This window comes from Papio anubis, chromosome 15, assembly GCF_008728515.1.
Source record: "Papio anubis isolate 15944 chromosome 15, Panubis1.0, whole genome shotgun sequence".
Lineage (NCBI taxonomy): Eukaryota > Metazoa > Chordata > Mammalia > Primates > Cercopithecidae > Papio > Papio anubis.
Genome location: NC_044990.1, coordinates 72,920,468 through 72,944,811, shown reverse-complemented (window position 1 = coordinate 72,944,811; position 24,344 = coordinate 72,920,468). Strand labels below are relative to the sequence as shown.

At 40.2% G+C, this 24,344-nt stretch overlaps 1 protein-coding gene and 1 long non-coding RNA gene across 4 annotated transcripts in view; both read left to right on the top strand.

Annotated features, from left to right (window-relative positions):
• DCT (dopachrome tautomerase) overlaps positions 1 to 10,921 on the top strand; it is a 110,895-nt gene extending 99,974 nt beyond the window's left edge. For all 3 annotated transcript variants that reach the window (XM_017951349.3, XM_017951353.3, XM_017951350.3), the window contains 2 exons: positions 5,093 to 5,294; positions 8,132 to 10,921. In XM_017951349.3, coding sequence (XP_017806838.2) covers positions 5,093 to 5,294; positions 8,132 to 8,310 — 381 coding nt within the window. In that variant the 3' untranslated portion in view covers positions 8,311 to 10,921. The remainder of the gene's footprint in view (positions 1 to 5,092; positions 5,295 to 8,131) is intronic.
• Positions 10,922 to 13,782: 2,861 nt separating this feature from the next.
• LOC116270533 overlaps positions 13,783 to 24,344 on the top strand; it is a 35,282-nt gene continuing 24,720 nt past the window's right edge. The window contains exon 1 of the long non-coding RNA XR_004178606.1: positions 13,783 to 16,344. This is a non-coding gene — a long non-coding RNA (uncharacterized LOC116270533). The remainder of the gene's footprint in view (positions 16,345 to 24,344) is intronic.

Genomic DNA, 24,344 nt, shown 5'->3' with positions numbered 1-24,344 from the left:
CCCAGCCTGGAAGATGCTATTATTACTCCAATATGTTTTTTTTTCCTTCCATGATTGTGTCCATTCAGGCTGCCAAAACAAAAATTCCAGAGACCGAGTGGCCTAAACAACATTTATTTCTCACAGTTCTGGAGGCTGAGAAGTTGAAGATCAAGGCACTAGCAGATTCAGTGTGTGGTGAGGAACTTCTTCCTGGCTCATAATGGCCATTTTCTTGCTTGTCCTCAAATGGTTGAAAGGGAGAAGGAGCTCCCTGGGTCTCTTTGGTAAGGGCACTAATTCCATTCATAAGAACCCCATCCTCATGGCTTAATTATTTCACAAAGGCCCCATTTCCTATTACCATCACCCTGGGAGTTAGGATTTCAAAATATGAATTTGTTGGGAGGAGGGGAACACAGTGAGTCCATAGGAGATTGTTTCTCGTCTGTCACTGAAATATTCTCTCTGTGTAGTACCCTCCTCCTTGTGGCAGAGCTTAGTTAATTAAATAGTGTTGTTTAACTATTTCATGCCTATTACATATGGCCTAGTTAGGGCAATGTGAAACCAACATCCCAATTATATTTGTTTTCAAATTTTTGGTAGAACAAGACAAGAATAGATATTTCCCTAAAATAACAAGCATGATGAAATATGTTTTTTAGGAGTTGCCATTAGGAATTCTCTCATTTAAAAATTCCAAACCAACTTTTTAATGTATGCCTTCTACTTTAAGTTTTAATTAGAGTTCCCATATGGACCTATGTGTGCTTATATCTGTCATGTGGCTTTTAAGTGATCACATTTGAATTGTCACTTAGTTCTGACTCTCAGAGGACCAGAGCAATAGCATGTCACCACAGTAGGATCCAGTCTGATGACAAAGGATGCCTTCTGGGCAGTAACACATGAACTCAAGTGGTGAAAACTACAGTGTGCTGGTCTTCAATGATGTACACACATCTTTCCCCCAGCCGGCTTCATATTTCCATGGTTCCTTTCTCCAGATGCAGACACTTTTCTTATTTCATCTATGTGGTGGGAATCCGAATTTATAGTCATTTAAGCTAAGGCCCTGTGATAGTAACTTTATCCTCCAATGGTCTTGAAAAAAGAATGCACACTTTCTTGTATTTTATTTTCTATATCCTACAGGTACAATATTTTTTGGTTGATTATTTTCTTCTGCATGGGTTACATTAAAAATCTTTACCTTGAAAGCCCATGTAATCACAATTTTTTTTTCAATATGGGCTCTACTTTGAAATTTACTTTTTTTTTTTTTTTTCATTTTCTGTACCTATCCTCATTTTGTTGGAACAAGATAGGATAGGTTTATATGCCAAAATTTGGAACCTCATTTCTGAAGTACTCAATTTCTAATACCAAAACATAGCCATGTAGCCCTCGAGCAGATGAAAGGCACCAATGATACAAATTTATTTATTGTTTGTTTATTTTTTGAGATGGCGTCTCTCTCTGTCATCCAGGCTGGAGTGCAGTTGCGCCATCTTGGCTCATTGCAGCCTCCGCCTCCTGAGTTTAAGTGATTCTCCTGCCTCAGCCTCCCGAATAGCTGGGATCACATGTGCACACCACCACGCCCATCTAATATTTTGTATTTTTAGTAGAAATGGGGTTTCACCATATTGGCTAGGCTGGTCTCGAACTCCTGACCTCAGGTATCCTCCCACCTTGGTCTCACAAAGTGCTGGGATTATAGGCATAGACCACCATGTCCGGCCCAATGATACACTTTACTTAACTTCTGCTTCTGCTTCCTACCCGCAAATGACATTTGACCTTTTACAGAGATATAAACTGAGCTCATTTTTAACTTGTATTTAACAAAGATACAATTAGTTTCTCAAGAGCAATTCAACATATCTTATTGAGGAATAATGCCCACAATTTTAACAAAACTACTTATTCCGTAGATTGTACTACTTCTGTTTTTAGGTTGCAGATATGTTATTGCTTGCAGCATTTTGTTCATTGGATTCTGTGCGTTTTCTCAGTGCATACCAGTCTTTTCAAAAAAAATTACATTCTATAATTTGGATGCTCTGTATATTGTTCTTACTAGAGCTTTGTTTTGTTGTTGTTATTGTTGTTGAGATAGTATCTCGCTCTATCACTCAGGCTGGAGTGCGGTGGTACAATCACAGCTCACTGCAGCCTTGACTTCCAGGGCTCAAGTGATCCTCCCGTGTCAGCCTCAAGTAGCCGGGACCACAGGCACACACTACCATGCCTAGCTAATTTTTAAATTTTTGTAGAATTGGGGTCTCACTGTGTTGCCGGGGCTGGTCTCAAACTCCTGGCCTCTCACGTGATCCTCTTGCCTCAGCTTCCCAACGTGCTGGGATTACAAGCATGAGCCACTGTGTGCAGCCTTACTAGAACATTTATTGTACGTTTTATAGCCCTCCTGAGAGCTACAATTTCAATTACTCCTTATTATTTCTCCCCCCTCCTTTTTTTTTAATCTCTCCAGATTATTAATTGCCTTAGAATCTTGTCTTCTCCTTTATTATTTACATTTTTCCCTTGGTGAATTCTGATGCTTTCTATGAGTTATTTGCCTCTTACAGCACTGAATCTGCATCATCTGCATCTTCCTTATGTCCTGATAGTCTCTTGTCTCTTTCTATCATCACAATTTGATCCCTGACTTGAACTCAGGCGCTATCTAAAAGTTCATGATTGGTTTAGGACTCACAGGTCAAACTATACTCTTTCTGCATTGTTAAGATTTGAGAATATACCTTCAAAATCAATTTTTCTTATTCTAGGTGGTCCTGAAGGTTGTACTACAGTGTGGTGGTGTCAAGCAGGCCACGGGCCCATACTGGTCTGTGGCCTCTTAGGAACTGGGCTGCACAGCAGGGGAATGGTAGGCAATCGAGCATTATCGCTTGAGCTCCACCTCCTGTCAGATCAGCAGCAGTCGATTCTCATGAGTGCAAACCCTATCATGAACTGCACCTGAGAGGGCTCTAGGTTGCACGCTCCTTATGAGAATCTAACTAATGCCTGATGATCCAAGGTGGAACAGTTTCATCCTAAAACCATCTCCCTTCCCATCCACCGCCCCCTGGTCCACAAAAATTGTCTTCCTGAAAACCAGTCCCTGGTGCCAAAAAGGTTGGGGAGTGCTGGTGTAGAGGAAGTAGAGTATGTGGATTAAGAACTCTCACTTTAGAACCAGACTTCCTGGGTTCAAATTCTTACTCTACCATAGATTAGCTGTGTGCCCTTAGGCAAGTCACTTAACACTTTTGTGCCTTTTATTCCCCATCTATAAAACAGGATAATACTGTTAGGGGTTGAATTGTCACCTGCAAAATTCATATGTCAAAGTCCTAATAGCTAATGACTCAGAATGTCACCTTGTTTGGAAATAGGATAGTTGCAGCTATAGTTTATTAACATAAAGTGTCACACTGGAGTAGGGTAGGTCCCTAATCTAGAGTGAGTGGTGTCCCTATAAAAAGGGAAAATTTGGACATAGGCACCTGCACACAGGGAGAACACTACATGAGGATAAAGATGGAGATCTACAAGGCAAGGAATGCCAAAGATTGTCAGCAAGGCCCGAGAAGGTAGGAGTGAGATCTGGAACAGATGTTCCCTCACAGTGCTTAGAAGGAACCAGCCCCACTGACATCTTGGTGTTGGACTTCCAGCTGCCTAGAAGTGAGACACTGTCTCCAACTGTAAGACAAATGCCTGGTGTCTAAGCCACCCAGTCTGTAGCACTTTGTTACAGCAGCCTGAGCAAACAAATAATATTCACCAAATCAGGCTGTTTTGAGGTTTCAATATGTCATTATGGGTAATTGAGAAAACACTAATAAATTTTCACTAATTTACTTATCAAAAAGCACTAGGCATGTGCCACATGTATTCCTAAATGCCCAGTTCCTCACTGGCTATATGTACATAGTGTGTGTGATTTCAGAGGTGCTTGCAGGCCCCACCCACCTGCAAAATGCAAATTCCTTCGTTTTTCTTCCATAAGTCCTTGTTCCAAGTTAAAATAATAATAGTACTGATGGTATACTCATAGTGATAACAACCATTGAATAACAATTTCCTACAAGAAAGGTGCTGTGTGCTAGGTGCCTAATAATATAAGATAATACCTCCCTACCTTCCCAATGCCATGTTATTGGTGTCCACTGTTGAGGTTTACAGACCTCTGTGATCCTGGATCATCAGCTCCACAGGCTGTGTTTTATTCATCTCAAGCCGCATCACTACACCCGTTTCACCACCTCTGCCTTCTCATTCTCTGTCTGGATCTCTTAGCTCCCCTCCCACCCAGGGGGCAGCAGTGTGGAGGAGAAGTCTCAGACCTGACATTCCATCTGTTCTCCTTCGTGGAACCCAGGAGAATGGGGCGGCATCTCCAGCCTCCCAATGCTGAGGAATAATGGGGCTCTTCCCATTTCACCCCTCCCTTTCTCCCCTGCCTCCAGGAATGGGCCACCTCTGCATGGGGCAGCAGGTCCCAATTCAGCTCACACTGAGAATGTAAGAACTACAAACAAAATTTCTATTGAATTTTGTGTCTTAAAAAAGAGAGAGAGAGAGAGAGAGAGAGAGAGAAGGGGACCAAGGAACTCCCTTCCCTACACATGCTGGTAACCATGGGCCTGTGAGGCTCTGCTCAGGCTTTTTTCCTTTGTTGTGCTTATCCATTTCTGCGTAATAGATTACCCAAATACTCAATGGCTTGAAGGTGACCATTCCATTTCTTACCATTCCTGTGGGTCAGGAATTTTGGAAGGGCTTGACTAGGCAGTTCTAGCTTAGCATCTTTCAGTGCAGTTGCAGTCAGATGGTGATAGGTGTTGGAGCAACTGTGGACGGGCCCACCATCTGTTTTTCTTCCTGAAATCTTGAGCCTCACCATCGTAGTCACTCTATATGAGTTGATTTGGGCTTCCTCACGGTGCTATACAGAAGGCGGTATTCCACACATGGGTATACAGAAGATCCCATGTCAAGAAGAAGTTATTCCACTTTAGAGAAAGCTCCAGTCAGGTTGGTGTGATCGAAACAGACTGATTCATGTTAAACGCTGTGTTCAACTGTCTTGCAGGTTCTTCATTCCTTTACTGACGCCATCTTTGATGAGTGGATGAAAAGATTTAATCCTCCTGCAGATGCCTGGCCTCAGGAGCTGGCCCCTATTGGTCACAATCGGATGTACAACATGGTTCCTTTCTTCCCTCCAGTGACGAATGAAGAACTCTTTTTAACCGCAGACCAACTTGGCTACAGCTATGCCATTGATCTGCCAGGTAACTAACACAACTTCTAAATGGGTGATTCATTCATCGTCTAAAGGAGCTAGCTTTCTTTCTTTCTTTTTAATGTAAACCAAGACCTTTAACTGAAGCTTTCAGGTCTAGTTAGGTTTATTGACCATTTTTCTAGCATATGCGTATTTAGCAAAACGAGCCTTTAAACTACCAATTAAACATCAGAAAGGGACTAATGAGCTGACTCTTGTTTTAGAAAACTGAAAGTTTTTAATAGTTCTTATTAAAGGAACTATCTACTTCTACACCTGACTTGACAATTCTCTCTGAATTAGTTGGATTAATAAAAAGCCTCTCTATGGTTGTTTCAAATTTCTAACCAATGAAGTAAACAGGCCTGCCTCAAGGAATAATCTCTAAATCCAGCTAGTCCCTGTACAGTGTATCTGCCCAAAGTCTCAGCCTAGAAAGCAATCAAGATGATTTCAGAGCTCAGTCTCTCCCTCTTTGACCTGAGTCTTTCAAGCCTGGTTGTAGTGGGATGCTTGGGCAGAGGATTACGTCAAATCAAGTTCAAATTTATGAAAGAGCCTAGGTACAGAGGGCCTTAGATGCCAGGCAGAAACTCCAATAAGATACCACCTCATACCCATTGGGATGACTGCTATCAAAAAAATAGAAAATAGTAAGTGTTGCCTAGGCTGTAGAGAAATTGGAATCCTTGTGCATTGCTGGTGGGAATGTAAAATGATGCAGCCACTATGGAAAACAGTATGGGGATTCCTCAAAAAAAATGGAACAAAGAATTACCCTATGACCCAGCAATTACACTTCTGGGTATACCTAAAAGAACTGAAAGCAAGGTCTAGCAGAGATATTTGCACACCCATGTTCATAGCAGCATCATTTACAATAGCCAAAAAGTAGATGCAGCCCAAGTGTCCATCGTGGATGAATGAATAGACAAAAGGTGGCGTATACATACAATGGAATATTATTCAGCCTCAAAAAGGAAGGAGATTCTGATACATGCCACAACATGGATGAACCTTGAGGGCGTTAAGCTAAGTTTAATAAGCCAGACATAAAAACAAATACTGCATGACTCCACTTATATGAGACTATGAGATAGTCAAATTCACAGAGGTTACCAGGGGTTGGGAGGGGAGAATAGGGAGTTACTGTTTGGTGGGCACAATGTATCAGTTTTACAAGATGAAAAGGTTCTGAGAATGGATGGTGCTAATGGTCGCACAACAATGTGAATGTACGTAATGCCACTGCACTGCATATCTCTGCTAGACCTTGCTTTCAGTTCTTTTAGGTATACCCAGAAGTGTAATTGCTGGGTCATAGGGTAATTCTTTGTTCCATTTTTTTGAGGAATCCCCACACTGTTTTCCATAGTGGCTGCACCGTTTTACATTCCCACCAGCAATGCACAAGGATTCCAATTTCTTTTTTTTTTTTTTTTTTTTTTTGAGACAGAGTCTGGCTCTGTTGCCCAGGCTGGAGTGCAGTGGCCGATTTCTCTACAGCCTCAGCAACACTTACTATTTTCAAGGTGGTCAAATTTATGTTACGTGTATGTTACCACAATTTCTAAAACATAATTTTTTAAAAAACTAGCCAGATGATTTGGACAAAAGCAAAAGGCAACCATTTTTGGGTCTTGAACAAAGAAATGGCAGAATCAAAATATCTGTGTTTTAAGAAGATGAAGTCGGCAATAGGTGCTGCTGGATTGAAGCGGGAGGAGACAGACCAAAACCCTCTTGGAGGAATCCCATCAGGACAGGTCAGGACCTCCCGGGGGATTGCAGAAAAAGGACTAGAAAGAGAATCTTATATTTAGGTGAGTGTAAGCTATAGAAAAATTCAGAAGAGCTGAAATTAAGAACAGTTGGCCAAAGAGAATATAATTTTTAAAATAAATGACAAATAGGCATACATATATTAAAAATGAAATTTGGCCAGGCGCAGTGGCTCGCACCTGTAATCCCAGCACTTTGGGAGGCCGAGGCAGGTGGATCACCTGCAGTCAGGAGTTTGAGGCCAGCCTGGCCAGTGTGGCGAAACCCTGTCTCTACTAAAAATACAAAAATTAGCTGAGCATGGTGGCGGGTGCCTGTAATCCCAGTGACTCGGGAGGCTGAGGCAGGAGAATCGCTTGAACCCGGGAGGCAGAGGTTGCAGTGAGCCGAGATCACGCCACTGTACTCCAGCCTGAGTGACAGAGCGAGACTCCGTCTTAAAACAAAACAAACAAAGAAAAAACCCCAAAAATGAAATCTACCAATGTTGTGGAAGAGTGCTTATAAAATATGTTTGAATAGAGGACTGGATTTATCATGTGGGAGATTGACATTTTATTCACAACTATTCAAATGGGTATAAATATCTGCTTGTTTATTGAATGTCTCCTAGTGTAACAGCCAGTCTGATCCCTCTCACAGGCTTATCATTCTATAAAAAAGGTGGAGACAGTAGCAGAATTTCTCTACCCGAGGGTTGTATATTTTGCAGCTCCCCAGATGCCATTTTAGCATGCACTTTTACAAATGAGTTTCTAACTCACAAAAGTAGTTACATTCCTCCTTAGAGGGTTTCTTCCGCATAAGCATTTATTGTAACAAATTTTTAAAATGCAATAAGCTGTATTTAAGTAATGGGATGCCATTTCCGACTTCCCCAAGAAAAACAATTGTGGATATGATAAATAGTGAGAAAGGAGAAGATAAATTTTAGTCTAGCAAGAGTAGTTTTGCTTTATCAACAAAAAAGCATGTGAAAGCCAAGTGCGCTTGCTCTTTTTCTCTTCTGAAAGTATTCAGCTGATGAAAATGCTGACGGTAGACCCTTCTCTTCTGCTTTAGTTTCAGTTGAAGAAACTCCAGGTTGGCCCACAACCCTCTCAGTGGTCATGGGAATGCTGGTGGCTTTGGTTGGTCTTTTTGTGCTGCTGGCTTTTCTTCAATATAGAAGACTTCGAAAAGGATATACACCCCTAATGGAGACACATTTAAGCAGCAAGAGATACACAGAAGAAGCCTAGAGTGCTCATGGCTTACCTAAGAGAAGAGGCTGGCCAACCCATAGTTCTGACCCTGACAATAAAGGAACTAATCCTCACTGTTCCTTCTTGAGTTGAAGATCTTTGCCATAGGTTCTTCTATAGTGATGATGATCTCATTCAGAAGATGCTTAGCTGTAGTTTCCACTTTGCTTGCTTGTTTAACAAACCCAAACTAACATGCTTGAGGCTACCTCTATCTTCAAATAAAGGTAGACCTGACAGTTTATGATATCTGATAATAATCCCCCATATTGATTAAGCCTCCTCCTTTTCTGAAAGCATTTTAAAAAACAAAAAAATCCCAAAACATTGATCCGGGGGAGTCATTTAAATTTGCAGGTCAGTGCAATTTGAGACCTGGCCAAGACCATGCATCAATCTTTCTTAGCCCCAGTGTCTTTATTGATAATGGCATGGAGGTGGGAGGTGGTAGGTGCTAGATGAATCTCCAAGATCCCTTTAAGCTATAAACATCTCTGCTTCTAGGTACCCTCCTGATTATCTTCCTTGGGCTTACTTTTCTTCTGTCCTCTTTCTTTTTCCTCTCCAGCTTAGAAGATGAGAATAAGCCTTGTTTTCTTTACAGGACAGAAAATGACTAAATGAAGGATCAATTCCGCTCTATTGTGTAAATTAGATTTTACAGATTTTACTTAAAATCTGCAGTTTTAAACAGTAGACCTATATTACAGGATTCAATAGCTAGATACACATTGATTCTATAGTGATAAATAGAGAAGATAATAAAATCATAGAGCTTCCTGGTTTGTTGATATACTACTGTAAACCTATAACAAATACAGAATTACTCTTTCCAAGAAAGGCTGACTGAAGGCTGGCGAGGCTATAAACCTGAACATGAGACAATTTGACCTGAGTCCTATTAGTCTGAGGTCTCTTTGGCTGATCCTGAACCAATTTCTTTACTAGGTAACCTCAGATGAAAAATTATTCCCACATAATGCACTTGGCTTATTTTTAAGCATTGATGTTAGATTCATTAATGTTGCAGTATACTCACAGTTACTTACGAATGCTGACCTATTAAGCCTTATTTGAAAGCAAACCATCTGTACAAAACATGGCAATTCAGAATTAAGTGGTTATATTCTGCTATGCAATCATCAGATCATGAGAAATAAGAATGAGGCAATCTTTACTACGATGTTCAGACTTATCATGATGGACCCCACTTCAGAGAAGTTAATGGATCTTGAGATTTCCATGCAAATTTCATCTGCTCATATCTGGTTTCTGTGCATCAGGAGTGAGACTGAAGTTCTAGGATGTGGTTTGTCTGTCGGGGTCCCTCTCTACTGGAATGAATGAATGTAAAGAATGGGTGTTAAGAGGTCCCCGGAGCTGCCTTCTACATAAAGGGGGCCTAGAGAGTGCAAGACTCACCAAGAACCAGTTTTCCCCCTGCAATAGGACTGCTAAAGCCAGAGAAGTGGACAAAGCCCAGTTGGAACTGAATTTGAGTTTGAATCTCATAAAGTTACAGGTGCATCTGAGAGCAGGCTCAGTGGTGAAGATCAAGATAGCCCAGAGTCCTTCATGGGGGTAAAACTCTGCTTGGGCTTTTTAGCTTCAACCACATGCATACCTTTCAAATCCTGCCATTAACAATATTCATGGATAATACAGCACTGTATCTTTCACAAGCTCCACTCTGGAATGTTTATGCTCTGAGCTCAGGATAGTTGGGGAACACATTTTTATATCTTGGTTTTAAACAAAAAGAGAAATTTGTTAAAATGAAGATAAAATTGCGCATGGTATATATATTTCTGAAAAGTTATGTATTAATCAATTATATATTAAAAGCACCAGGAAAAACTGCTTTTTATAGGTGAACTATTATGAATAATTTCATAAAGCAAATAGCCACCTCTAGCTTATCTGTCAGGTATATCAGAATTCTCATATATCATATTCTCATAAGATTTGGTTAAAGCAAGATCTATCTTAGGTAGAAAAAATAGTAATCAGTTATACTTAGCTACTTTTATCTATAGTGTGGGCTACTTTTTATAACTATTATGTTTTATAATGTCTTCCTGAGAGAATTCCCTGATTTTGTAGTTCATATAAGAGAAATACAATTTTCTAGCATTTTCTGACCTTACAATAAATCAATTATGAGCACGTTTTAACAAATATTAAGGTAGCATAAACCAACAGAATAAAATGTTGGTATTTACTTGCATTGAATATCATGCAAATAAACTCAGAAAATGTCACCAAATACTGTGGGCTATATTTCTCAATGATGGGGGAAAGAATTCAACCTTGAAGAAAATGACCAGATCACTTTATGCTTATATCTTCAGTATTAGAAAAACTGCATATATGATTTTAATAGAAATGCTTTTTATAAAGCTAACATTCAGAAATGGGGTAAAATGCAATAACATGTTTCCTTTGTGCATTAAATTCCATTCTAATTCTAAAATTGACATTTGTATCTTGCTTACGATTTAACATTGTTAATTATAATACTTTTAGTGACTAGTTTTAATCTTACATTATTAAGAAGTAGAAAACTTACTAAAAAGGAAACGAAAAATAAATGTTGTTTTACAGATTATTGTTTATCTTTTGAGGATTATTATTTTTTAATTTGTGTGCATCAATTCCCATCTTTTGGGCACTCAACATGTATACTGAAGTATATATACATGTAAAATACATAATAACCTCAGTCTGAAAAGTAATCTCTTAAGCCGATATGCTATTTTCTTGGTGAGTTTCCAAACAATTGCTATTTTCTGAATCTGTATTGAACAGGTAGGAAAAGGAGAGCCAGTCTTTCCCCAGGTGAAGTTACTTTTGATATCCCCACAGTCCAGTGACTAATCCTGGGGTGGAAGCAGGCGGCTACTTCAAGTGACCGACCAGGGAAGAGAGGTCCTGCAGCAGCTAACTTGGTGATCCCCCAGGTAAGCCTTCCAGATGGGTCAGTTTGTTGGAGACCCCCAGAAGAAGAAAGTTAGAACCAATGTGGCAATGGTTATGTGAGGTTTGCTTCCACATCTAGACCTGAAGTTAAAGGTCAGGTTGTACACCCCTTTGTACAGCTACACAGTCATTATATCAAAGCACCTTGCCTTAAGTACTCAGAGAATGTTGGTGGTTGATATATGTGCATAAACGAACCAATGCACCCCTAGTGGGAGGTAATTACTTTCTGTAATGCAATGGCAAAATCTGAGGTTGAAGCTCTTCCTATTTCTATAGTGCCTTACTTATCCTGAGTACTTTATAAATATTCTTTGAATGAATAAATGAGTGAATAAACTAATCTCAAAGTAGAAGGTTTCATTCAGAGCTTCTGACATCTGTTTTGTACTGGAGAAAACATAAGATCCCTGCCTTGAAGTTACCATACAACCTATCCTTCGGATTTTGAATTGCACATATGCTAGGTGGAATTATACGCTGTGCAACCTAACACAAGGAGACACCCTTCAGATGTATTTTCTTTCCAGATGCATCTTCTTCCTACTCTTGGTAGGCCTTAATTCTACCACTTTTAGGGACTAGGATAGAAAGCTAAGATTTCCACCTACCTCTCCTCTAAGTCCTCACACGTGCCATTTTAGGATCTTCCACTGTCTGATACCCTAAAAGCTTTGTTTCAGTGTAAGGAGTTAGTGGGCAAATTATTTAGTCAGGCAAACCAATGCCTGTCTCACACTGATGGACTTAAGCAGCAATTGCTTTAGAAACTCTCCAAAGATGACAATACTTTGACTTAAGCTGTAACAGCAGTTCAAGCTGAAAAAAAACCCTTATGAATTTAATTCTGCTTTGGCAGGGCATTAAATGAAATCTTGAAAACCATATGCAAGAATATTGTGAACTATAAGTTAGAGTTTTCTAAAAACAAGCTTCCTATCCAATACTTGCATGGTCTGTATAAATGTTCACCACAGCTGCATCTGTTTGGTAGAAGCCATTAACCCACTTACGTTATTTGCCGCATAAACTGTAGTCAGACTTCTTAAATCTAATATGACTGAATTTGCTCATTCTGTTAGCCATTTTCTGCTCTTTTGGCAGTTTATAAACAAACTAAAACCATCACAGTGCCTCCCAAGTATAATTGTACTGGTTGTAAATAATGCTAAGTAGAGATGCTTGAGCTTGGCCTTCTTCATTAAAACAACAAATTTCACTGCCAGAGTTATGCACCCTGATTACTCCTTCACTTTGTATGTTATTGAGGGTTTCTGAATTTGCAATTAGCCCAATGACCAATCTTGATTACTAGGGGAGTGGAATTAGGCTTACAATAAAGCAAAACCTGCCCTCTTGTGTTTTATTAGAAAATTGCACAATGTAGTAGTTCTTAAAGCTATTTTCCTCGACTGTGGTTGATTGCCTACCCAGAGTGGAAAAAAAGGCTGGAAGATTTGCCATGAATTCAGAAATCAGAACAGATAAAGCCCAATATTTAGAAAGAAACAGTTTCCTACATAGGCTCTCACAACTCCCCTTTCAATCTATTTTGAAATGTTAAATGTTTACCAGTAAGCCAGAAAAGTTTGGAGGAACATTTCAGGCCACTGGGCAAAAACGCTTTTAGGCTTGGCAAATACACACAGAATATAATTTAGTTAAATATTGTTTATATGATCACATTGCAGCTGAAAATTGGGGGAACATATTTTTCCTATTAAAAACTGTCATCAAGAAAATTTGGGGAAAGTATTTAAAACAAATGTTGGATCAATGTATTAAAACTATATATAAATATTTGAACTCAGGTGTGGGTGTGAGCAGTGTCTGAAGATGTCCTTTGGTGTAGAAAATTTGCTTTTCAAAGCTAGGAGCCCACGGTGGATTACATTAGGTGATTGGTAAACTCAAATGATAAAGAAAACATGGCCTCTTTCTAGTTTTTATAAACCTTTCCCCTCTAGGGAAATATACAGGTAAAGATTAAAGAGAAACACGTGCACATGTAATTTGCTTGCTTATTCTGGCTAGTTTTCTTTGTCAGAAAATTGGGGCTTCGATTTTCCAGCTATGTCTACCTGCTATTCTTTTCTGGGGTTCTCTCTGGAAGAATACTACAGACCTGGTGATAGTCACTGATTTTATGGAGAGAAAGGAAAAGGAAAAACATAAGTGAAGAAACTGGAGTTTGATTTGAAATACATCAAATGCTGACAGAAGATGCAATCTTTCCTTGAGAAGAACCATTAGCTTACTCCTTATTGATACGTCATATAGCATACTTTGCTGAAGACCTATTTTCCAATGCAGCAAATGTATTATTATTATTATTATTTTATTTTATTTTATTTTTTTTGAGACGGAGTCTCGCTCTGTTGCCGAGGCTGGAGTACAATGGCAAGATCTTGACTCACTGCAGCCTCCGCCTCCTGGGTTTGAGTGATTCTCCAGCTTCAGCCTCCTGAGTAGCTGGGACTACAGGTGTACACCACTATGCCACGCTAATTTTTGTACTTTAAGTAGAGATAGGGATTTGCCATGTTGGCCAGGCTGGTCTCCAACTCCCGACGTCAAGAGATCCATTTGCCTGGACCTCACAAAGTGCTGGAAATATAGGTGTGAGCCACTGTGCCCCACCCTGATATTATTATTTAATACTACTACTTAAGGTTTCATTTCATATTTTTGTTTTTTCAAATAGCAAGATTTGTCTTGATGATTGCCACTAATCAGTTTTTCCTTCCTAAAGTTATTTTTGTATTTTGAGTCTTGCATTTCACATCAAGGAGGTGTGCGCAGCAGAAACTATGTGTGTTGGTGCTTTAAGTCATTAGGCTCATTTGTACGAGCAAATGACTGGTCTTGAAAACAGAAAGGTAATCTCTATAATAATCCGTGCAGTTAGCTATTGCTTCTTTTCCTCTTCTTCAGCTGTGGCAAGCACACAACTTTCAGGCTTTCCTAGCTTGAAGTCTGATTTGAGCTGCCCATTTTCTTTACATTTTAGGCATTTTACAATTCCGAGACATGTAGCATTTTTATAAACTCAAGGTCGTCTTCTTTCTTTCTGTGCATATCTCTCCTCACTGATGTCCTCTTATCAAGATGCAGGCTTCTTTGTGTTTTTAACATTTTTACTTGAGATATTTCCAACCCTTTGATTCCGTGCTGACTCTAAATCGTTTGCTGTCAGCTACAGCGAGTGCAGATCTGGTGCGTCTCGTCTGGGCTGCCGCTCAGTCTGCTGAGCTCTTGACAGCATTATCAGGCCTCTCCAACAATCAAAGGACTCTTGCAACCCAGTAACATGCAAATTTGTTCTTTATCTGCTTCAGTCTGTCACAGCGCACATTTTGCAGCTTAGCTGCACAAAAGCGGGCATGATAAAATCGTTCTGAAGTTGACGCTGGGAGTAATGGGTGTAAATTCATTGTTTTTAAGCAACAGCCACTCACAACATGCAATTACAGTGAACTCACCTTGCAACTAGATGGCTGCCTTTGAGCTGGTTTCCCTTTGCTGGAGAGATGATGCAATTGAGTGGCTTTTGTCACAGGGCAATCCGCTCACCTTTGTTGTACTTGTCAGCAGGTAACACCCCTGCTGCTCTCTGGATTTGCCCAGGCTTTTGGGTGTGTGCTTAACTATACACAGTCCCAGGAGAAAACAAATCCTCCTCTAGGTGCAGCAGCTCCTTCCCTGTTTATGTCTGTCAGCTTCCCCGACTAGAACTTGTTCTTTTCCAATGAACTCTAAAAATGCCACCACGAAATATTAATATCAAAAAGCCCACTATATTTTTTTCTATTTGAACCACCAGTAAGTGACTTGACCTCCCTGTATGAAATCTCTGGAATAAGGGTTTTTGGCTCCCATGAATAACATTGTCTCTCCTGAGCCCAGTGACAATTTAGTTTCAATACACTCTGGCGTAATTTTCTCTGTAGACGCGAGCACTGAGTCTGTGGTCAGAGAGGGTTCTCAAGGGATATTTTCAATGGCAAAGAGGCACTTTGGGAATAAAATATGAACAGGCCTCAGCCGACGTGGAAGTGAAACATGTTAGGAGAGAGTTTTTTCTTTTTCCCTTTCCTTTTCATTTATTATTATTATTATTATTTTGTGGTAAGAGAAATGTAACGTAAAATTTCCCATCTGAACCTTTTTAAAGTGTACAATGGAGTGACACTCAGCACGTTTACAATATTGTACAACTGTTACCACCATGTTTCCAGAACTTTTTCATCGTCCCAAATAGAACTCTGTACTGTTAAAAGAAAACTTCAGACAAATTATATTTGATGGAATTTAATTGAGCAAAAAGGAGAATTAACCATTCGTGAATCGGCAGCCCCCAGATTCACAGCAGATTCAAAAAGACTCCAGGGGTGCCTCATGGTCAGAAAAAAATTATAGACGAAAAAAGGAAAGCGATGTACAAAGATCGGAAGTGAGGCACAGAGACAGCTGGATTGGTTACAGGTTGGCGTTTGCCTTATGTGAACGCAGTTTGAACACTCAGCAGTCTGAGTGGTTGAAGTATGGCCGCTGGAACTGGCCAACACTCAGCTATTGTTACAGCCTGCATACTCCTAAACTAGGTTTTCAATCCCGTCTTCCTATTAAGCTAGGTTAGGTTTGTCCGCAAGGACTCCAATATAGAAGTACGGGGTCCTTCTCAGGCCACATTTAGTTCGCTTTAACAGTACCGGTTAAATGGTAACTCCCTCCCCATGCCTCCTCCCACCAGCCTCTGGCAACCTCCAACAAGGCTTTGGGAAGTTCCTTCCATCTCCATTCTGAGACCCTCAGCTCTGTGATTTGGATGGGAACCTAACTGTCTTAAACCAATTACTCTATTCCAGACCCTTGGCCGTGGTGTGTCAGCCATGAATGTGAAACTGAAAGCCAAATAATGGAAAGGCACTTTTGCTGAGGGTTCTGAGAAATGAAGCCCAAAGACCAGGTCTCATCCTTGAGTCACATGATATGAAGATGTGAGGGCTGGAAATGTAGCAGCCGTCTTATCTGCTAGAGAGCTTATAGCAGGTAAACTCTTTAAAACTTTTTAAAAAATTTAATTTAGAAGTGGCCACTTAAAAAAAAATTAATTTAAACCAGTTTGAGTTGGGGGTTTCTCTTACAAGATAAAGAATCTTAACTAATGAACTCATCTTCAGGGAATTTAAAAAGAAAATGAGGAAACAGAAACATTGGCTTGCTTGCTTGTTTATTTCTAGACACCATATTCCATGATTTTAAGTGAGTAAAAAAATTTTTTCTTTGTTCTTTAAAGATTGCAAGAAACGGAGTGATGTAGCAATTCATAGTGAAGGATGCCAGCAATATATAGAAACAGGAGCTTGTAGTGGTTGAGCATGGCCTCTGGAGGCAGACAGAGAACGGGCATTTAAATTCTAGCTCAGTCATTTATTCAGCATGTAATTTTTCTTTAACTTGTACTTTCTAACTGCTCTGCACTTTAGTTTCCCTGTCTGCAGAAGGATGTTGATGCCCCTCTTGTTCCATTTACACACACACAGAGGCTGTTGTTAGAATGAATTGAGTTGATCTATGTAACTTCTTCAGAACAGTGCCTGTCATTAGATGGGGTGGTTTAAACAACGGAAATGTATTTCTCACAGTTTGGAGGCTGGAAATCCAAGATCAAAGTGTTGGTAGGGTTGGTTTCTCCTGAGGCCTTTCTTCTTAGCTTTCAGGTAGTCACGTTTTTGCTGCCTCTTCAGTCTTTCCTCTGCGCATCTGCACATGCCTGGTGTCTTTTTGTGTGTCCAGCTTTCCTCTTCTCAAAAGGGCCCTGGCCAGTTGGATTAGGACCCATCCTAACAGCCTCATTTAATGTACTCTCCTCTTGAAAGGCCCTGGCTCCAAATATGATTCCTTTCTGAGGTCCTGGGGGTTGGGACTTTAACATATGAATTTTGGGATTCCACTTGAAACAGAGAAGTTGCTCAATAATATTTAGTTTTTTTTTGAAGTTTTAGATCTGGGGTTACACATGCTTGTTTGTTACATGAATATTACATGTGTAATGGTGAGGACTGGGCTTCTAGTGTACCCGTTACCCAGATATTGAACACTGTACCCAATGGGTAACTTTTCAACCCTCCCTCCCCTTCCACTCTCTCTGCTTTTGGATTCCCAGTATCAATTATCTCCTTCTTCATGTCCATGTGTGCCCACTGTTTCGCTCCTACTTATAAGTGAGAATATATGATATTTGATCTTCTGCCTCTGAGTTCACTTAGGATAATAGTCTCCAGTTCCACCCATGTTGCTGCAAAGGACATGCTTCATTGTTTTTTTTTATGGCTGCATAGTATTCCATGGTGTGTATGTACCACCTTTTCTTTTCTTTTTCTTTTTTTTTTTCAAGACAGAGTCTCATTGTGTCACCCAGGTTGGAGTGCAGTGGCATGATCTAGGCTCACTGCAAGCTCTGCCTCCTGGGATCACGCCATTCTCCTGCCTCAGCCTCCTGAGTAGCTGGGACTACAGGTACCCACCACCCCACCTGGCTAATTTTTTGTTGTTGTTGTTTTTGTACTTTTAGTAGCTACGGGGTTTCACCGTGTTAGCCAGGATGGTCTTGATCTCCTGACCTTGTGATCTACCCGCCTTGGCCTCCCAAAGTGCTGGGATTACAGGTGTGAGCCACCACACCTGGTTATGTACCACCTTTTCTTTATCGGACCCACCACTGGTGGACACTTAGTTAGTTCCATGACTTTGCTATTGTGAATAGTGCTGTGATAAACATCTGAGTGCAGGTGTCTTTTTTTTATAGGCTTTCTTTTCCTTTGGGTAGATGCTGAGTAGTGAGATTGCTGGGTTGAATAGTAGTTCTATTTTTTTTTCACAATTTTCTATCCTTTTTCTTCACAATGAAATCCGTAGATAACCACCTTGCATTCCAATGAAGTTAAATCTACCCCCACTTGGTTTCCATCTTTGTCTCACACATGTTATTTGTGAAATTTATCACTAGTATTAATCCTTCTCTCTCTCTCTCCTTTTTTTTTTTTCCTTCATTTGGCATTCACTTTTCTAAAATATTAAGGGGTAAACATTAAATTAAATATTCCAATAGGTACACAAATACTGAAGGAGAGAAAAACCCAACAATTGTGTTGAAAGTGAGCTGTTACCTGACAGGCGACACATAGCACAGCATAGCTCACAATTTTTCTTGGTTCAACGACATAAGCAAATCCAATGTGCAATTTGTAAGGCAGGCTAAAAGTGTCAGTGCGTACTTTCTGGAAGAATATGTTATACTACAACAGTCCAATGTGTGAAAGACAACAAAATATACAAAGACAAATAAATGACCTCTGGAAGGTTAACATTCTAAATCAAAGCCTCCCAGGATTTGGACACATGCTGAGCGGAGAGAAGACCTTCATTTCTCTTGCCTGTTTTGTAAGGCAGTAAATAGCTGAAGCTCCGGGTCGAGCAGTGAGGAGCTAGTCAGCTCTTTTCCTGCCAATCATCCAAACCCTTCTGCCTCTCTCCCACCCCGAAGCTAAGCCCAGGAGGCAAACCGAGAAAAGGGGAGGCTCTGATTATCCAAAGTATGCCTGTGGTAAGTCCAACCTGAGCCTGCCATTAAAGTTGTTGATCTCTTAGAAAGAATTGGAAACTGGGAACATTTTCTCTGGCTTCACTAGCAGAAAAAATGAAATCGGTAATGAAGCAGAAGCACCATGTCAATTGCTTAAAGTTCACTCACATTTAACATTTCACACACCATTTACATTCCAGTTCTCTCTCCACCAAGTAGAAAAGGCAATGGTGCCCCTTGGGGCTTAGCAGGATGGTTGGATCTCCTTGAAGTGCTTCCCTCTCTGTCACTCTCTTCCTTTTCTTCATTTCTCACTCAGTGGTAAGAGATCTTTATGCCAACTGGAACCATCTGTACCTCAGTGACCCACCTGCGCATCAAAAAATCACATGGGTTCTTCTGCCATGAATGAAAGAGCAATGAGCTCACAGAGCTAAGTCTCACCTAGCTTTTCAAATCTCTTTCCATACTCTGAAGAGCCTATATTTGAGTCCTGAAGCCAGGATTTCTTGTCTTGATCCATGAAATTTAACCTGCTGCACTGGATTTACCTACCAGATATTCCAAAAAGATTTTACAAATAATAGCAACATTTATAAAAGAAATGCAAGTAGCCAACAAACACAGGAAAAAATGCTCAACATCACTATTAGAGAAATGCAAATTAAAAGCATACTAAGATATCACCTTACACTAATCAGAATAGATATATATTTATATTTATATTTTTTTTTCCGAGATGAAGTCTTGCTCTGTCACCCAGGGTGAAGTACAGTGGTACGATCTCAGCTCACCGCAACCTCCACCTCCCAGGTTCAAGCCATTCTCCTCCCTCAGCCTCCTGAGTAGCTGGTTTTACAGGTGCTCCCCACCACAACCAGCTAATTTTTTTTTTCTTTTTGTAGAAAAGGGTTTCACCATGTTGGCCAGGCTGGTCTTGAACTCCTGACCTCAAGTGATCCGCCTGCCTTGGCCTCCCAAAGCACTGGGACTACAGCAGAATGGCTATTATTAAAAGGCCACACAACAACAATGTTGGCTTGGATGTGGAGAAAAGGGAATGCTTGTACACTGCCGGTGGAAATGTAAATTAGTTCAACCTCTATGGAAAACATAGAGTATGAGACTATCTCAAATAATCAAAAATAGAACAAAGTCCTAAAGTATATATCCTCAGAAATTACATCATAATGGTGCGGTGTAATTAGGAATTTTTGTAAGTATTTTAAACTCTTTGAAAATACATATTTATTGTTGAATTTTTATTTCCAACTTCTTTGGATATTCACTGTGATTGACATTAGAATCCGCTGCTCTCAGATACGTGCTGTTTGGCCAAGGCTAATTTTAACCTGCAATCCTAATCTGAACTATTTTTTTTTCATTAGGCCCTAAAACATAAAAATAATGTCTATTTATTTAAACGAAGAAAATAAGCTTTTATACATCTCCCCTTGCCCCCACTGGAGATTATACACTTCCTGAACAAAATTTAAAGAAACAAAGGCAGATATAATTTGGCGCTTTTACCCCTTATCACTATTACGAATTCAATACTTAACAAATGAAAATCATATTCCTAACCCTGATTAAAAAGACTTTTTTCCCCCCCAGAAAGTAACAGGCGTGACTGAGATAGTAACCTTGGGGTCCAGCTATGATTACATCTCTTTTTTTCCAGTTAATTACTATGTGACCAGCTTGCTATAGTAGTGGGAAATCCAGTGTATCTTTCTGAGCTTTCCCCTCTTGATTACTCAAAATTGCCTGAGGCTTATGTAGTCCTCAGTCTGATTTCCACCCCTAGGAAGGAAGCACTGGTGGTTTATTAATCTCCTCTTGCTGTTATTTCTCATTAGCCCATGGTGTGGATTTTGAAAGCTGGCTGTTAACAGTCCAGCAGGTGACGATGATCCGCTCTATACTGCAAGGATCATGCGCTGTTCACTCATTTGTCTACCGCCGCCTTCTCAGGAGTGCTGGACTTTTCCAGCGTGCAAGGTGTGGCCTCCTCTGGTGGCAGCTGTTGAGTTCGCCTCTTTCAGTACCACATTCAGGCCTTTCCCAAGGTACCAGTTACCCCAGGGTTTGGCACCTCTTCTTCCTGAACAAACTGATCCCTTTCCTGCAGATAAAGGGGTGTGTTTTCTCTTTGGGCCCGGGAGCTTTTTCCTTTACAAATCTTAGAACTCAAAATGCTTGATTATATTTCTTTTATGGGTCAATGGCATTGCCTGTTCTTATTTCCAAGAGAGGCAAAACAGGATTTTTTTTGAAACAGAATCTCGCTCTGTTGCCCAGGCTGGCATGCAGTGGCATGATCTTGGCTCACTGCAGCCTCTGCCTCCCGGGTTGAAGCAATTCTCCTGCCTCAGTCTCCCAAGTAGCTACAAGTACAAGCATCCCACCACTACACCTGGCTAATTTTTGTACTTTTAGTAGCGACGGGGTTTCTCCATGTTGGCCAGGCTGGTCTGGAACTCCTGACCTCAAGTGATCCACTCACCTCGGCCTCCCAAAGTGCTGGGATTACAGACGTGAGCCGCCGCACCCAGCCCGAAACAAGATTTTTCATGGGACCCTACATCCACTCCCAAAGGGACCCAGGTTCAGGGACTCATCTTTCTTAGGATGCCCCAGGTGATGTTCAGGTATCTTTCTCTTTGGAGCAAAGAAAAAGAAATCAACCCACACAACAAAATAAATCCAGTCTTTAATGGAGCATCTGGTTTTATAAGTCAACCCAAATTTTGGATCCTGAATCTCTTCTGGGATTGTTATAACCCTCTGAATTCTGTAAATATTGGTTATTGACTTTCTAGCAAAATTTCTTTGACTACTCCTTGGTTTCTTTTCTGATGGATTATTTACACCATTTTTTCCCATCTCTCGTTTTCAATTCAAATGAAAATATTCTACAGAGGTGGAAGATGGAGGTGAAGAGGTATCTTTTTTTGTTGTTGTTGTTCCTAGCTTCTTATTTGCTTTTTAAGAAAATCTGGTTCAACATAAACAGAAGTGATATTAGATCACCTAAGCTTGTCCCTATATAGACCGTAGGAAATTTTGTGACTCCTTCTGTTCCTGCCTGTCCCTCTTCTTTCTCCCAATTTTCTAATCAGAAGGAAATAATTGTTGGTTACAGAAAAGTGAAAAGACACTGTTATTCACTACTGTTACTCACTGTGTTAGTGGGTAATTTAGTTAGTGATCTATAGTTAACCACTTTATATGGTACATATATACCTCTGCTTTGGGGCATAAGTGTCATGGCAAAGGAGGCATAAAAAATGGTTTTTATTACTAGCTCATATTTATGTCAGAGTAAGAACTAAATCTCACCAGATTTTCAATAGGAAGACGTCAGATTGTCTAATAAATGGAGCTTGGATAAATGGCTAGCCATTTAAAAAATTATAAAGCTGGCCTCCTAACTTTATTCCTTTCACCAAAATAAATTACAGATGGATTAAAATTTAAATTTAAGAAAGAAAATTATGAGAGTACTAGAAGAGAATATAAGTCAATATGTTTATAATGTGATGATAGGAAAGACTGTTTGTAAGGACCACACCACATTAGGAATCATAAAGTAAAAGATCAACAGATTTGACACCATTCAAGTGTGAAACATTTACGTTTTGAGCATTGATCATGTGTCAGGCACTATTCTAGAAGCTTAGGATACAAAGTAATGAAAAAAACAGAAAACAAACAAACCAAAAAAAAAAAAAAAAACAAAACAAAACGATTTCTTTACACTCCACTGGGCTCAGGAGGAGGGGTGAGACAGACAACACACAAACAAGTAAACTATATAATATGCAATATGCTGAAAAATTCTTTAGAGAAAAACATTGGAGAATGGTGCTAAGGAGTGCTCCATATACTCGACTTGTTGCTCTACCTTCCTGGTGGGGTGTCTAAAGGACAGTTTACACCTAACATGTCCAAAGCTGAGCCCTAGATAGTCCGCTCCCAATTTTGCATTGTTCCATTTCACTGAATGGCAACTCCATCCTTCCACTGGTCAAGCTAAAGTCGGGCTTCTCTCTTTTCCTCACATTCCATGTCTAGACCATGAGTAAGTCTAGTCGGTTCTGCCTTTATGTTACCCCATATGGGGATCACCTCTTATCATCTCCAAGCCCCCATCACCTCTCTTCTGGACAACTGTAATTGCCTCCTAAGCAGGTCCTGCCGCTGCCCTTGTCCTCACACAGCCTCCCTCAGCAGCAGAAGTCATTCTGTCACTCCCCATTAAAACCCCCCAGCTCATGCCCCCCTCACTCAAGGGAAAGTCAAAACCTTACAATGACTTAAAAGACCCATGTGATCTACCTCTCTTTTTCCCTTTCTGAATTCATTCCTGCAACTCCCACTGTCTTGCTCACTCCATGCCAGTCATGCCGGTTTCTTATCTGTTCCTCAATAGCGTGTTGTGTCTCAGGGCCTTTGCACATACTGTTCCCTCTCTCTGGAATACTTTTCCCCCTGACATGGGCATGCTTGCTCTCTTACCTCTCTCATGCTTTTACCCAAAAGCTACCTTCTTGGTGGGGTCTTTCCTGACCACCCTGTGTACAATTTCAACTCCCCACTTTGGCACTTCATATCCCTCTCTCTGATTTGTTTTTCCCTTTAACACTTAACATTATCTAACATCCTATCACTTTCCTTATTCATACTGTTTATTGCCTGTCTCCCACATATAAAGTAAGCATCATGAATACAGTGCCCAGAACAGTGCCTGGCACGTATAAATCACTTATTATATTATATATTATTTGGATAATTGAATAAATATATAATAACCATTTAAATTATTTTATTCAGTGACCTTTAGGGAATTAAAGATGCAAATTGGCACCCCAGAGGAAGTCCAGAGCTGGAACTACTAGTTTGGGAACTCATCTGCCAGAAGGGATCACCAAATTGTTAAGATAGAGTTAATGAAATCAACAACATGGTCCTGGATGTCAGGAAAATGGAAAGGATTAAATAGCAAGGAGGAGGGAAAGACAAAGAGCTTGGGGAGGACCAACATTGTGGGCCCAGAGACAGGTGACTGGGGACATCTAATCCCAAGTTTTCCATTTTCTAGCAGCTGGATCTTGGGTAAGCAAGGTGACCTCTCAGTGCTTTATTTTGTCCATCTGTAAGATTGGGGAAGGAGGTGTTGGGATTAAATGATCTTCAGGACCACATCAAGCTTACAAGGAGAAACTCCATAATACAACAGAAAGAACAGAAAGAACAGAACTAAAAGGTAGAGATCTGAGTCTAAATTCCTTTTCTAAGCAAGGATTGACTTAGTAACATGTATGAAAACACTAAAAAAGTTGTTGGCATGTAGAAAGAGTTCAGCGATCATTCACTGAATCTGAACTAATGTTTGTGAATCTGAAGTTCACGATTTTTGATGATAAAAAGGAATGGAGGACCATTTTGTTTCCATGCAATT